The sequence below is a fragment of the Apus apus genome, chromosome 11 (genome assembly GCF_020740795.1).
Source record: "Apus apus isolate bApuApu2 chromosome 11, bApuApu2.pri.cur, whole genome shotgun sequence".
Lineage (NCBI taxonomy): Eukaryota > Metazoa > Chordata > Aves > Apodiformes > Apodidae > Apus > Apus apus.
In genome coordinates, this window is record NC_067292.1 from 17040539 (window position 1) to 17054841 (window position 14303).

General features: G+C 39.9%; 1 protein-coding gene across 1 annotated transcript in view; it reads left to right on the forward strand.

The window, feature by feature from the left end:
- Window positions 1–5382: 5382 nt before the first annotated feature.
- The window catches only part of MMP2 (matrix metallopeptidase 2), a 31901-nt gene continuing 22980 nt past the window's right edge, over window positions 5383–14303 (forward strand). The window contains exons 1-4 of the mRNA XM_051629606.1: window positions 5383–5689; window positions 9993–10219; window positions 11482–11630; window positions 13699–13827. Coding sequence (XP_051485566.1) covers window positions 5546–5689; window positions 9993–10219; window positions 11482–11630; window positions 13699–13827 — 649 coding nt within the window. The 5' untranslated portion in view covers window positions 5383–5545. The remainder of the gene's footprint in view (window positions 5690–9992; window positions 10220–11481; window positions 11631–13698; window positions 13828–14303) is intronic.

Here is a 14303-nt window from a genome sequence, read left to right on the forward strand (position 1 = left end):
ATCCATGTGTCAGTGGAACTTCCCAAAAGAGAAGGGGCAAGAGAAATAAAAGCAAAAATATAATTGTGACCTTAAAGGCTGAATCTGGTACTAACTGTTGACCTTTTGTACATTGTCCTGCACTCACCCCTCCGTGCATGCACACAGACACTGGTTTCCAACAGTTTAAAGACTCCCTCATGTGGTGGTCAGGTACTGTGGATCAGATCACAAGAGTCAGAGCCAGGCACATTGCAGGCAGAGAGCATATTCAGATAATAAATGATGTGGATGTTTCAGGCTCATGTTCTGTGAGGATCAGCCCTTCAACACACGTCTTAGATGAGCTCACTCGCCTGCAATATGAATGACTTCTCGCTGAAGTTATTAATCCTTTAAAACTCCAGTGGGAACTACTGTGACTAATCATTGCTTCCTGGAGACAACCTAGAACAAATAAACTGCTCAGGTGATGCTTTTCTCCATTCCTACAGGAGCACGTGCCTCCATCAGTCACCTGCAGCAGACATCCACTATTTCTGGTACAGGGACTGAATGGCAGATACTGGAAGTTTAGTGTCCTGCCAGTGCCAAACACCAGAAAGAATGCAGTCCATTAGTATATTAATACTATTACTAGTACAGACACTCCATTATCACCAGAGGTACCACTAAAAAAGAGCAGTGACTGATGATTTGTATACACCTCAGGTTCAGTGGGGCTGCAGGCTGGCGCCATGCTGCCAGCCTTGCTACTTTCTACTGCAGTGCCCTGCAAGTCACACATGTGGCAAAATGCACCAAATCCCCTCATTCAGCTTAGTCCAGTCCCACGCTGTCTTCTGTAAGCTCTTTCATTTCCTGGTCCTTATAAACTCATTTTCCTCAGACAGGAAGAAAGAAGGCACTGGAATGATGATCCAGAAGGTATTACAGAACAGGATCTGTGCAAAGGAAAGTAAGTCACAAGGCAACCCTGGCAAGCTGAGAAGGAGACAAAGGCCTGGCTAAACTGGACCTAGGGTAGCCACATGGGCAGCTTTTCTGAAGGCCATGCAAACTTTTCCATCACCTGAGCTTCAGGTTTCTGAGTCTCTTCAAAGTTCTGAATGAAACACTCTGAGAATACCACATTGGCTCTGACAATTTTAATAGGTTATTTCTTTTTCATTAATCCGGCTGAAAACAATGCAAGTCCATCTACATTATCCAACTTTTGTTTTCCTTCTTAAACTAGAAACTATAACCTGACAGCACAGAAGTAACAAACACAAGAAGAGGTTACATACACATACTGCAATTGCTTACTTGGAGACACACATCCGACTGCATCCAGTTACAACCAGCTAACTCTGTAATCAGAGGATCAGCTGCTATCTTGAGATCTTAGTTGTGCTGATGATTATTTCTTCCGCCTAAGAACAGGCTTCCATTTCAAACATGAGACCTCACTAAGAATAAATCCATCATTCTCCTGTGGACTGCGCTCACCAACACCCTGCCTAATGTATTCCTCTGCAACCACCAGGAAATCATCAGCTTTTGATAAAAGTTTGGAATTAATGACAGTAGGAATCGCTACACTGCACTTCTGGAGGGATGACTACTCTGTCAGCAAATTACCCAGGACACCATCTGTAGTCTAATCCTGAAACTCGAGTGCTCCTGAATAAATTCAAAAATAATTTTCTGAAAACAGAGAAATCCTTTGATAAAAACAGCATGTTAATACATGCTCATGTCTCTCTTATCATAGCCAGATTTACTGAGATATATAGCTTACAACTCACAAGACATCATGATTCTCTTTTTACTGTTATTATTGAAGTATGTCCTCAAAAGAAGCATTTGCCATCTCAGAGTGTGTGGTTTCTGCCATGCAGTTCCTATTAATGCATGAAAGTAGGCATTTATAAATCAAACCTGGCATCTTACTCATAAAGTAGTTTAAAACTTTCAGTATGGAGTGGTTTTAACATGAAAAAAAAACCCACCACAACACAGTAATAGAGAGGAGCTTTTCATTACTGAGAAGAGATAAATTAATGTATATATCAAGTAAGTCTCTTAACTAATATGGAAGTTATAGGCAGCATTGCAATGAACTTTTTTTTGCAAATACATAAAGGCTGTAGTTGTAGTTATAGCCATGCTCATTTTCTGTAGCTAAAACAGAGGTACCATCTATGTACATAGACAAATTAACCTTGTAGAGTGAGTATCAAGGCAAGTGAAAAGAGGTCTAGGTTACTCTTTCAGCTATTCCATAAAGCTGGTAGATGGCCTAATGTTCCCATCTCGTCCCTGGGGATTTTTCGTTTTGTTTTGCTTCTTTCCTTAATTTCTAACTTTCAGGAACCCGTTCAGAAGTCACTAATTAATGTTAAAGGTAATCTTCAGAGTAGGAAGTCATGAGGAGCATTTATGCACTAAACATTGATAGCAGTTAAAGTGTCAATCTATCAACACCAAAATACATCAGTTCCGATGCATCAGAGTCTCTTGCTGACTGTCAGCCTATCCAGTCTGAGAACTGAAACCATGTCATACCATGTCATCCCACACTCAGCAAGACTAGTAGCATCATGGACTTAGTGGGGCTGTAACAGGCCTCAGGAAGTCACCTACCCAGCTGCTGGCTCTAAGCAGAGGCCTGAGCAGCAGAATTCCCCCACTTTCAGGATTTAGCACCACTGCATTCCTAGCCTGGAAGAGCAGCACCTCCGTAGCACACTGAGAACAGGATGGTCCCATAGGGCTTAAAGAGAAATACAAAGAGATGAAAAAACCCCAAAACAACAAACAATAAACCCCAAACATTTTACTCCAAATTTAGTTACTATGCAATAGGGACTCTACTCTCACAAAGAAGTGTCACCAGTGTTTACTTTTCTTTGCTTGTCTGAAAGAGATCACCCCAGCAAGGATCTCAGAAACTGCTACTGATCTCATGTGCTAATGGCACAGAATGCTTTTCACTGGACAGTCAGAAACTCTGACCCAGCACCCATAAATCCAATTTTTCAGTATGTATTATGTTTCTTTATTGAACATAACTTAACTGTTTAACTGCTTACTAGCTGAAGCAGTACCAGCAAAGGTGTTTCCCAGCAAAACTGCAACCAAAGGTGAGGAACAAGGCTTCCCTGCAGCTCTGTACGGTTTCTGTTACTTCAGTGATTGTTTTTGTGGAAATGTGTTTAGAAGGTGATTTCCTCCTACTCTCACTGCCAGCGAAGATAAGAAACAAAATAAAGCAAGATTTTTAAACTGCATGAATCTCACAGCCCATTCAAAAGTTTGCTCTTCCATTTCTGATTCAATGTTCCTTAGGACACACTGAGGGCTAAGCTTCCATTAGATGTCAATGAGGCAATGGGAATGCACCAGGACACATCTAGCTTTAAATGGCTTCACTGAAGTGCCCTTCTAAATGAAAGCTACTAAACCATCATAAATTACAATAAAATTCTTATGAACATGATGTGGTTCTTATGCTTTTAGATTTACAGCAGCCCTTGACCTAATGCAGAGCACTGAGATAACTGCAGAACATTACTACAAAACACATTTTTACTTGCTTAATTGAAGAGAAGCTGAGTAACTTGGCACATCTAGTTAAGGTTTTCTTTGCCTTTGTTCTCTTACAGTCTCACGTGGCTGGACACAAATACAAGCTGTCATCACAAACAAAGCAGCAGAGTCATTCCCCACAGCCAAGTGCAGGGCTGTGGAAAAACTTGATCATAATTTCACAACTGTCTTTTATTAAGGCAACTCTTAGAAAAGACTATAGTTATTCTGATGATGGGGAAAAGCTAAAAAAGATGTAATTTCAAAGCCAAACCATTAGGGGAAAGTTGTTAACTGTAACCCAAGTGCTATTGGAATCATAAATGAAAGGGTGAGAGGGCATAAATACAAAGCTACTTGCTTATAAAGAAAGCTCCATTCATATCTGAGGTTCCTGCCACTCCTTTCTCTCGAGTGTGAAGTGCTGCTTCCCATGGCTAGTTCCCCCAGTGGCTGCACACACAGCTGCTGTGTTGGGTTCTCAGTGGAACAGTGTGGGCAGCAAAAGCTCCTGCTAATGCTTTCCCTCTGAACCCCTTTGAAATCCTTGTCTTTAGATAAGACTGTTCATGGATGATGACAAGTTAGCAAAATAGCTTTATATTAGCCAAAATCAAAGAACCATCAATATTAACTATTTACACGCAAATAGCAAAATACTACAAGTAAATACCAAATGCCAGCAAAGTATTTCCTGTTCATTAACAGCCCTACTTGGTAACAGGAGTCATAGCTGGAAAACTTTCATTGAACACACAGTGGAAAGCTGTGACAACCTTCATGCTGACACACAGCTCAGAGGAACTGTGATGGCTGGACTCATGTTTAATAGAAACTGTTCTGTGACACCTGGCTGGCCAGAACACAGTTTGCATTCATGCAGAATTGCCAGCCTCCCATCTTAAAATGTCATGAGCCAAGGCTCTAGATTAGGGATATTCAGCTAAAAAACAAAACAAAACAAAAACAACAATCTGCTTGTAGTAACATCTCAAAGCTGGCAATATGATGAATGACATGATAAAAGTCTGTCCACAACAATGGCCATATTTACCTTAACATTTCAGACTAAGGCAGCTCCACCAGCATACCAAACCCCCAGCATAAACAAATCTTGATTTTTGAACAATTCCCCTGACGTCAATTATTGAGGATAATTTCTATTGCTGAATCTGCCTGATTATCCCTCACCCCACAGATTCAGGTGACACACCGTGCCTGTTGGTGGCAAAGCCTCCAGCTGGTTCCAAACCCAAACAAGCCACAAGAATCTTATTGAGAGCTCTGCACATTCTGCACAGACCAGGGAGGGAGGGAGGAACACTCACACCAAGTGAGCTCTGTGTCCACAGTCCTATGGTTTGTGTAGCCTGAGCAGGAGGGGGACAAGAAGCCTCACTTGGCTGCATCGGCTCATGCAGAGTCTGCCTCAAAATCCATAATCAAAATGTTCACTGTAAGGCACTGTGTAGGAGTGTAACCACACATGTCTAAAGCAGATTATTATGTCTGGGGCAAAATACAGGCTAAAAAGCAGTAAAAATGCTTAGCCAGGAAAATAATGTTTAGGATTTAGTTGGTTTGTTTGTTTGTTAATTTAAAATATATCTGAGAAACTTCACCTTCAGATTTTGCTTTTTTCTGCTCTCTGGCATAATTAAACACTTTCATATATGCAAATGAGGAGAAATTGTGGCCTCTTTCAGCAGCAATAAGTATCTGCCTGTTGCTACCTTAAAATCACAGCAATCACATCTGGTAACTGCCCTTTTCTCATGTTTCCACTAGTTTTCAGACTTCCTCTTGTGGTAGCTTGAGACTGCGCATCTGGATGTTTTAAACATACAAAGGAATTGCTAGAGCAAGCAAAAGAGAAAACTCTGCAGAGAGTTAAGATGTGCAGACAAGCAACTGGTGCACTGTGCAGCTAAAGTAACAGAGAGGCAGTCGAGGAAAAGCTTTTTCCAAAGAGGAGAGCACAACTTTTGTCAGAATGAAGACTCGCATTGTCTGTGGCTTCGTTTTTAAAGTACTATTAATCCAAGTATATCTTTTTAGCAAAACTTTAGCTGCACCATCACCAATCATTAAGTTTCCTGGAGACAGCACTCCCAAAACAGACAAAGAACTAGCAGTGGTAAGTGTTGGTTTCATCTTTGCTTCAGATTTATATTGTTGTTTCATAAGCAGATGTTTCTTTCTTGTTTCAGCCGAGGCTGAAGAATGACTGTAACATTCTCTCCCTAGAGTCTCTGGAAGTGCTAGCGAGCTAACAAAGGTATCAGCTTTCAAAAGTTAAAACCAGAGCCAAGTAATGTTTCCTCTCTTAAAATTTTTCAAGTCAGCAGAGAAAGTTTTTTGTTTTTCCCTTAAGTCAGAACATACTAAATAATTTCATTAAATCATTGTGACTTTAATCAAAAGACTGTAATAGTAAGAGGGGAGAAAGGCAAGTAAGAGCCATCTGATTTTTTTATTGAAATCAAGCAGAAGTGAGGGCTGTCAAGACTCACTCAATGCATGTATTGCAACTTTCAGAAGTTTGTTCTCCAGATTGTTTACCATGCTTTGCATAAATACAGCTTTAAGGGACAATTACAATTGAAAGCTGGCTCCAGTTTCGGGAGCCATTGTGACTAATTTTAACTTCGAAAAGAAAAAAAATCTCACCAGAGGTTTAAAGAAGTTTGTTTGTTCTTTCCAAATTCAATCTGGAACAAAAAAAAAGTTTGGATTTATATGACATGAGCAAATTATAGCTAGAACTGTACAGCATTTTATTCTCACTTTATTTTAGCCCTGTGGACCTTCATAAAAATGACATTATGGGAAAGTCTATTTAAGAGGAGATTGAGATGGATTATCCTTATTTTAGCATGTAAATTATAGACATTTCTCTTCTTCAACAGTAAGTCCATTTTAAGGAAGATGGAGATAAATTATTCTTATTTTAGGACACAGAGGTTTGAAAGTTGGTCACTTTTCTTTAGGAGTTGCTATACAACTTGGGAAAGCTTGCCAGGTTAAAGAAGGTCTGGGGGAGGGTAGAGAGAGAATTTCCAGATGGGAGCTGTGGTGGAAAGTTTAGGAAAAACAGACAAACTGACCCAAAAAGGGCACTCCTCAGCCTTTAACAAAACAAATTCAGCCAGGAGCCAGGGGATGGGGGAGCAGTGCATGAGAGAGAGGAGAGTGGGGCCCCACGTGTCTAACAGTAATTTAACCACTCTTAAATAATCTATTTTCTTAGACACAGTCAGGCTTTTATTCAACAACAGCAACCCGTATCTCCCCTCATCTCTGTTTCTTTCTAACAACCTATTTATTATGTGTACTCAGAGGAAAATTACAAGCTGGTTTAACACTGCAGTTCCTCTGAGTCTCTCTCGCAGTATTCTTGGGTAATGCTAACTGGCTGCCTTCCCCTCACCCCTTCCATCAGAACAGCCCCAACACTCAGCATCAGAACACAAATTGCTATGTTGCAGCTGGACCGTGTTTCATTAATGGGCTGGATCAAAATTCCAAATCACCACAGCTCCCTGCTGACTCTGGGGAAACTGAACTCTGCAGCCTAGGCCAAGATGTGGTTTATATAGACACTACATATTCTTCTCATAGAACAGCTGGTTATGGTCATTTCTCATCTTGAGTAAAATCTCCATTTTAGGAAAAACTAAGAAAGGCTAATTTTCTATTCAGAACCCTAGGAAGTAAAATTATTTACCATGCCTCATTTTATATTTTCAGTTGTATGTCTTACTCCCAAATCTGAAGTGGTAAGAGCAGCATTCTGTTTCTTCAGTGAACTTCATTTCTGCTGTATAGTCTATATAATATCATGGCACCTCACTGGGAGGTGCAAACACAAGCATAAGAAATTACATCAAACTACATTAAAATGAAAACTGGGATAAGAACAGATCCTCCAAGCTGGCCTGATTATGTCCTTAATGAATTTAACATAATTTTTACCAGGCTTCATTCTTCATTAACTATAGACAGAAGCTCAGCGGTAGCAAAGCCATTCTACATCCATTATCTGCCAGTGCCACAGTCTCCACTGGAGAAATACCATCTTGGAAGTTATAAAAATCACAAAACCTAAGCAGAGCCTGTACTTAGTGAGAAGGTGGATGGAGGACTTTCTGAAAGGAAATGGTGTAACATCTTGATTAAATCCTTTCTCTGAGTAAGCTCTGACCCATTTCCTATGCTGGGAAGATGAGGTACGCCTGCACTTAATGAGGAGGGATGGTGAAATCCAGGCTTGACCAACTAAAATCAAAATATCCTTTGTTATATTTTGATGATGTAGTGGTCTTTTCCCTGGTCTCCTGGGTAAACTTCAGTCAATTAACTAGATACATAAGGTAAGGTTTCCCTGAGGAATACTTCCTAGCACAGTAACTAAAATGTACAGTCATTTTGTCAGGCTTCTTGTAATCCTCAGTAATAAATCATTGTCCCAGAGATTTGATACATTTTTTTGCAAATATCCCTTTACCCAATTTAGGCTGTTCTACCTTTGATCTGCAGTTAATATTTTGGATACAATATCTGAAGGGTGCTTCTTCCTCTGCTACAGACCATTTTATCAAAAAGATCAGTAACTTGTAGCCTTCCTGTCTAACAACACCATTGCCAAGGGCATCTCTCAGCTCTGTGCCATGCTAACACCTGTGTGGGTGGCCTACACATCAGTTTGGAAACACCTGCCTTTTGACAGGGCTAGACATGAAATATTGCAAACCCAAACTTGAGTGTGGAGTTCCTGAAATCTCTGTGCAAGAGAACCAGTAATTCACTTTAACGGATAAATTTAAAATTCCAGATAGCTTGGTCAAGCGTTTTAGAACATGTGAATGAAAATAATTAGATAATGATAGGTTATCATCAGTAGAGAAGTATCCAAACTAATATCTTCATCATAATTAAGCTATTCCTCAAAGACTACATAAATTCAACAATCTAAAGCTGTATATAATCAAAACAGAGTGACTGAGTCTCTCTGTACAATAGTCCAAGCTAAGGCAGCAGCCTGAGCTACAGGTTTTCTCAAATTCAATGTAGGTCCAAAAGCTGAATCCAAACCGACTGGTGGAGCCAGCAGTCTGTTGTGTGGCCATGTTCATGTTTGTCAGTCTTCAGTTAGGAACAGAGTTGATGAGGGATTTTATACAGTTGCTGAAGATAGAACTGAAGGTTCTCTCATTTGCTTCTTGTCATACTTTTATATTGCATTGACTATTTTCTATGGCAGGTTTCATCACATGCTAGAGACTGCCAGGCATTCTCTCAGGACTGATCCCTACCCCAAGAAGTTCACAGTTATTCTGCCAGTCAACAATGAACTTAAAGGAATTAAGACTAAATAGTTTGTGTATCTCCCTTGTGTATATAGCATAGAAGGTGGGGACCATGTATGGATATTCATGACCACAGTTGTTTTATCTACAGTTTAGCTTAATGTAAACACATAAGTTCTCAACACACATCTGAAAGACATGGCTGTTAAACTGGAACAACTGCCAGGGAACAGACCAAGCCTTTACTCCTCTGGGATTATAGGCAGCAGCAAGAAACAGACTTTTTTTTAAACTGCATTACACCTGCTAATTAGGTCATTGTGATCCCAATGGAAAGTGGAGGAGACTTGGGTAGGTATTATTCTAGACAAGAGAGGAAAAGAAGAGATTTGTGCTGCCTTTTTGATCTTTTATGACCACTGTTTTCTAAGGAAAGAATTTTGTGATCTGCCAACATGGTTGTATCAGAAAGATTGGTCAGCCAGAATCTGCTGGAGAGTTTGATGGAGATTTTAGTCTACAGATACTGACTGACCACAGTGTCCAAGCAACTGACACGTTCCCAAAGACCAGCTTCCTCAGCTATTTGCAATGGTTGACTCAAAAGCAAACACATATATAATTCAAATAGCTCTATGTGGTTTGAATAGACAATGGGGTTTTTTTCTTTTCAATTAGCGTGGTCTCATTTGTGTGGTTGCTTTGATACCTTGACAAGTTTCTCAATAATCCACAGAGTCTTCCCAGAAAAAAAATATACACAAAATCTAAAACTGTAAGCAGATTTATACATCATAAAGAAACCAGAAAAGATAAACCCTGTTTTACTTTGTAGTTCTACATTAAAGCTCCATGCTCTACTTACTAATCAAGCAATTCATTAAGTAAAGGTGAGAGCTAATAGTGGAAATGATTGCTTAATTAGCAATGTTGTGTGATCAAGGATGGTTCATGTCAATTAAGAAGATTCTGCTGGTCTCTCAGTTACTAATAATAGTAATTTTGAAAAGAAACCTTGCAAATTACAGATGGAAAGCTAACATGGAATTACAGTATTTATTTGTAATGATTAACTATTTCTTCTATGAATTTTAAAGTCTTTGTTCTGTGCTTTTTTTTTTTTGTTTCAAGCAATATCTGAATAAATACTATGGGTGCCCAAAAGACAATTGCAACTTATTTGTCCTGAAAGATACTTTGAAGAAAATGCAGAAATTTTTTGGGCTGCCTGAAACAGGAGATTTGGATCAAAATACCATTGAGACAATGAAGAAACCCCGCTGTGGTAACCCAGACGTAGCCAATTACAACTTCTTTCCAAGAAAGCCAAAATGGGAAAAGAATCATATAACATACAGGTACTGGCTGGTGATGCTGGGTTTTCTCCTCCTACATAACCTTTGAAGAACCAATCAAGCAAGACACTTAGAAGTGGAATAGCTGCTTAAAGGCCCAGGCAGGATTTCTGGAATTAGAATTTCTTTTTGTGTAATTGAGGCTTTAGCAAACACCTCTTGAAACATCAAATTGTAACATTTCATTAATGATAATTTAAAGCTCAACTTGACAGTTCTGGTTGAGACTAAAGAGATTTTGGGTTTGTTTTTTGCTCTGCTGCAAGCATCCTAAGGGAACTGGAGCAGGAGTATCTCACCAGCCCCTCTGCTCAGCAGGGACCACAGTACTTACAGTACACAGTCCAGAAACAAACATTCAGCACCAATGAAAACAAGCAGCGTTTTTGTCTTCGCTGCTTGACTTGGTCTTCTGCTTCCTCACAAGTTATCACTGCAAGCATCCCTTGTGCTGTAACTAGCAGTTTGCCTCCCTATGCACAGCTTCAGCAGCAAAGAATTGGGAACTTATCTTTACACAGAGGATACCTGGCTATAATACAAGGCACGAAGTCATCAAATTAAAATACATTTATAAGAAGAAAGCCAGAGTTTGTCCCTTTCTCATGTCAGGCCTATGGCTCTACCTTACATGCTTTTCCCTCCTATTTCCTCATGTGTTCCATTGCCAACATAATCAACACAGTAGTAAAGGACTAATATTCAATTGGGATGAAACAATGTATGACTAACTACAAAGCTGAGGGAGATGAGCTGGTTTTTTTGTTGTAATAAAAGAGCAAAACAACCCACACTTGAAACTTTCAGAACAATATTGAGCTCTTTTTCTGGCAAATAAATCTTATATAAAGATGTACTCGCATATTCATGTCTAAAGTGATGGCATGACTTGCAAACTAGGTTGTCTACAAAAATTTAAAACTCAAATCTAACAGGGCAGAAGAATATAAAGTGCTGTCCTGCCAGCAGCTCAGCAAATCCCTGAAAGTGGTGCACAAGGCCCACTGCCACGCAGGCTTTGCAGCCTCAGGCTATGTAATTTTCATCATGCTGCTATGTCAGTTCCCAAGGAAAACAAACACCAAGCACCACATCTAAACACATCTTCTAAATACATTTTCTGGATCAAAGTGTCTAGATCTCACATGAAGCAGTGTTACCTCTTAGCCAGCTTAACGACTAAGTCTACTCAGCATTTTGATCAGTAAAAAACAAACACGGGGAGGGGCTTTCTGTGTACTTTAACTCTTCCTTTTACCTCTCAGGATTATAGGCTATACCCCAGATCTGGATCCAGAGACAGTAGATGATGCCTTTGCTCGAGCCTTTCAAGTCTGGAGTGATGTCACACCACTGAGATTTAACCGAATACACGATGGAGAAGCAGACATTATGATTAATTTTGGCCGATGGGGTATATTTTTCTACTTTTACATATGGTTTTGTTCCTTTCATTAAATCTTAGTATTGGAATGATCTACTCTCAATAAGCAGTACCCATGAGCCTTTCTGGCAAACCTTGTCCTAGTTTGCACTTGGCTTATACAGGCTAAGATCTAATTTCAGTAAGATTTTTTTTTCATTCTTATATGAGAGAGAAAGAGAGAGAAAAGTATTTATACAATATCCTTATACTATATTTATCTTTCCAAAAGAGACTCGCTACAGGCAACATTTTTAAATTTACAAATCCTAAATAGAACTAGGAAATATTGGTTCAGAGCTTTAGATTATGAGCTGGCTTTCTGCCAGAGAAGAGAATACCATCATACTGCTTATTTATAGCTCTGTACTCAGTTTCCCAGTGATAGAGGTGGACGTTCTAACACATCAGAGCTTAAAAATGGATTTGTGACTGTCACTGTGGACTGCATAGCTGGTGTCTGTTCTTTAGTGTAGCAGAATGCAGGCTTTCAATACATTCTTTGGTCTGGAGGAATTTAAAAATATGGATCCCGAGCTGAATTACAGTTTGAGTCCAGCTGATGATAGGTGACTTGATTAATTTTCGTTGTACATGCCTTCTGAATTAATTTTGGTTTCCTGTGAAAAAATGTTTAGAGCTTTTCAGAGTAAACCTGGGGCATTTAAACTTCTTACAGGCAGTCACAGAATTTTTAATACTAATGAAGATACTAGTGCAGCCAGTCACTTGGGAGGTAGACTTTGGAAGTGAACACTTCAAAGAATAACTGAGCTCTTCATAAAAGCCTCCATTTGAAGCTCATTTTCTTTACTTTAGCTACCAATGAGTTGACCTCAAAAGCTTCAGAGATTCTGTACAGAACTCAAAACTTCAGATCCTCATCCAGGCAGTCTCACAAAAGCACAAGTGTGTCTGCTGGTTTTTGTACTTACTGGTTATAGTCTGCTCAGAAACAGTGGGTGAAGAACTTCTTCCACGTTAATTCATTCTTATGACTTTACTGCATGTCAGATTCACATGAGCTGGGACTTCCACAATTTTTTTTTTCATTTTTAAACATTCTCTTAAGCTAAGGATGTACTTGGAAATAAATGGGACTAAAACAACTAATACATGTCAAAATCTTCATGACAACTGACACACTACTAAAATGAATGAACTGAACTTGCAACAGGAGAATGACACCAGCATGAAATCAGTGTAAGGCAGTAGAAAATCAAGCCTGTGTATTTAGGGCTTCTGTTAAATGGCAAGACATCAGACCAAAAGGCCTGAAATGATGCAACTGGAGGTGCTGGCAGCCAGCTTTGATGCACAAGTCAATGTGGTGGGAAAGTTATGAATACCAGGGTTATGCCCTTGCCAGCCTGTCTTGCCCACATGTGGTGTACTTCCAAGAAAAGCCTACAGTGTAATAACAGGAGAGATACTTAACCTGCTGTTGCCCTGTGAGCTGCCTGAGTCTGAGGGGTTCATGTGGAGAAGGAATAGACTCAATCACAGGACTCTGAGAACTGAATAGGAGGTAACTTTCCAGAGCCTCACTACTGACACACTCAGCTGATTTGCTTTTCTGCTTAAAGTAGAGTCCTGCACAAAGAAGTGAGCACAGCAGTCTGAGGTGCAGCAGAAAAGAGTAGCCTTCAAAAAGAAATTTGCCTTTACTTTCCAATCTCCGAGTTGGAGACTGATATGAATTATCTGAAAAATGCCTCTCATCTACAATATTTATTTTACAGCTCTATTGAGAAATAGCAGCATGTATGCAGTCATACAGCTCATGTATAGTATTTCACTGTCTTTGATTCCTTTCCACAATACTTAGGAGACATAACAGGCCGGAACAACTGCAGTATTGACACTTAATGTTCTTTGCAAGAACTGGCTTCTCCTGGTTCAGCCTTGGCAGCACAACCCATACCAATACACTCACTCACTGGCATGTTCTGCTGTTGTCTTGGATGGGAAAGTACATGTGATAATCATCATTCATGTGTAGACTCTGACAGAGCTGAGGTCACTGGTAACTGCCGGTTTTGCCTGCTTCGTCCCGCAGAGCACGGAGATGGCTACCCATTCGATGGCAAAGATGGTCTCCTGGCTCATGCCTTTGCACCAGGGCCAGGAATTGGAGGAGACTCGCATTTTGATGATGATGAACTGTGGACTCTTGGAGAAGGACAAGGTATCAGAGTTTTTAATGTTTCAGAGCACATAGCCTGCTGGCTGCTATGTTTCAATGCTATCCCTAAATAAATGCTACCTAGGATTTCCTTTTCTGTTCTCTACTGTTGCCTCTTGAAAAACTGAATTAATAAAGGGCCTGATGCTGTGCAACCTTCATAAATTGTGGGATAAGTACAACGCCACAGCTATGACATCAAATGCTTCACTTCTCAGGTACCCAGCCTACATCATCTTTGTGTTTATTCGGAAGAGGCAGACTGGCCCGTGCATTTCTGCTGACATACCCTTTTAAGATGACATAAGCTATGGATCCTGTTGTTAAAAACAGAACAAAGATTTATACACTCACAATATCTGTCAAAAGCTGATGGAATATAAATCCCTCATGCTGGTGACTGAAACAAAATTGATATCAAACAGTGGATTAGGAACATCTCCAAGAATCTTTAACAGGCAGTTTGCCTTACCCCTTAG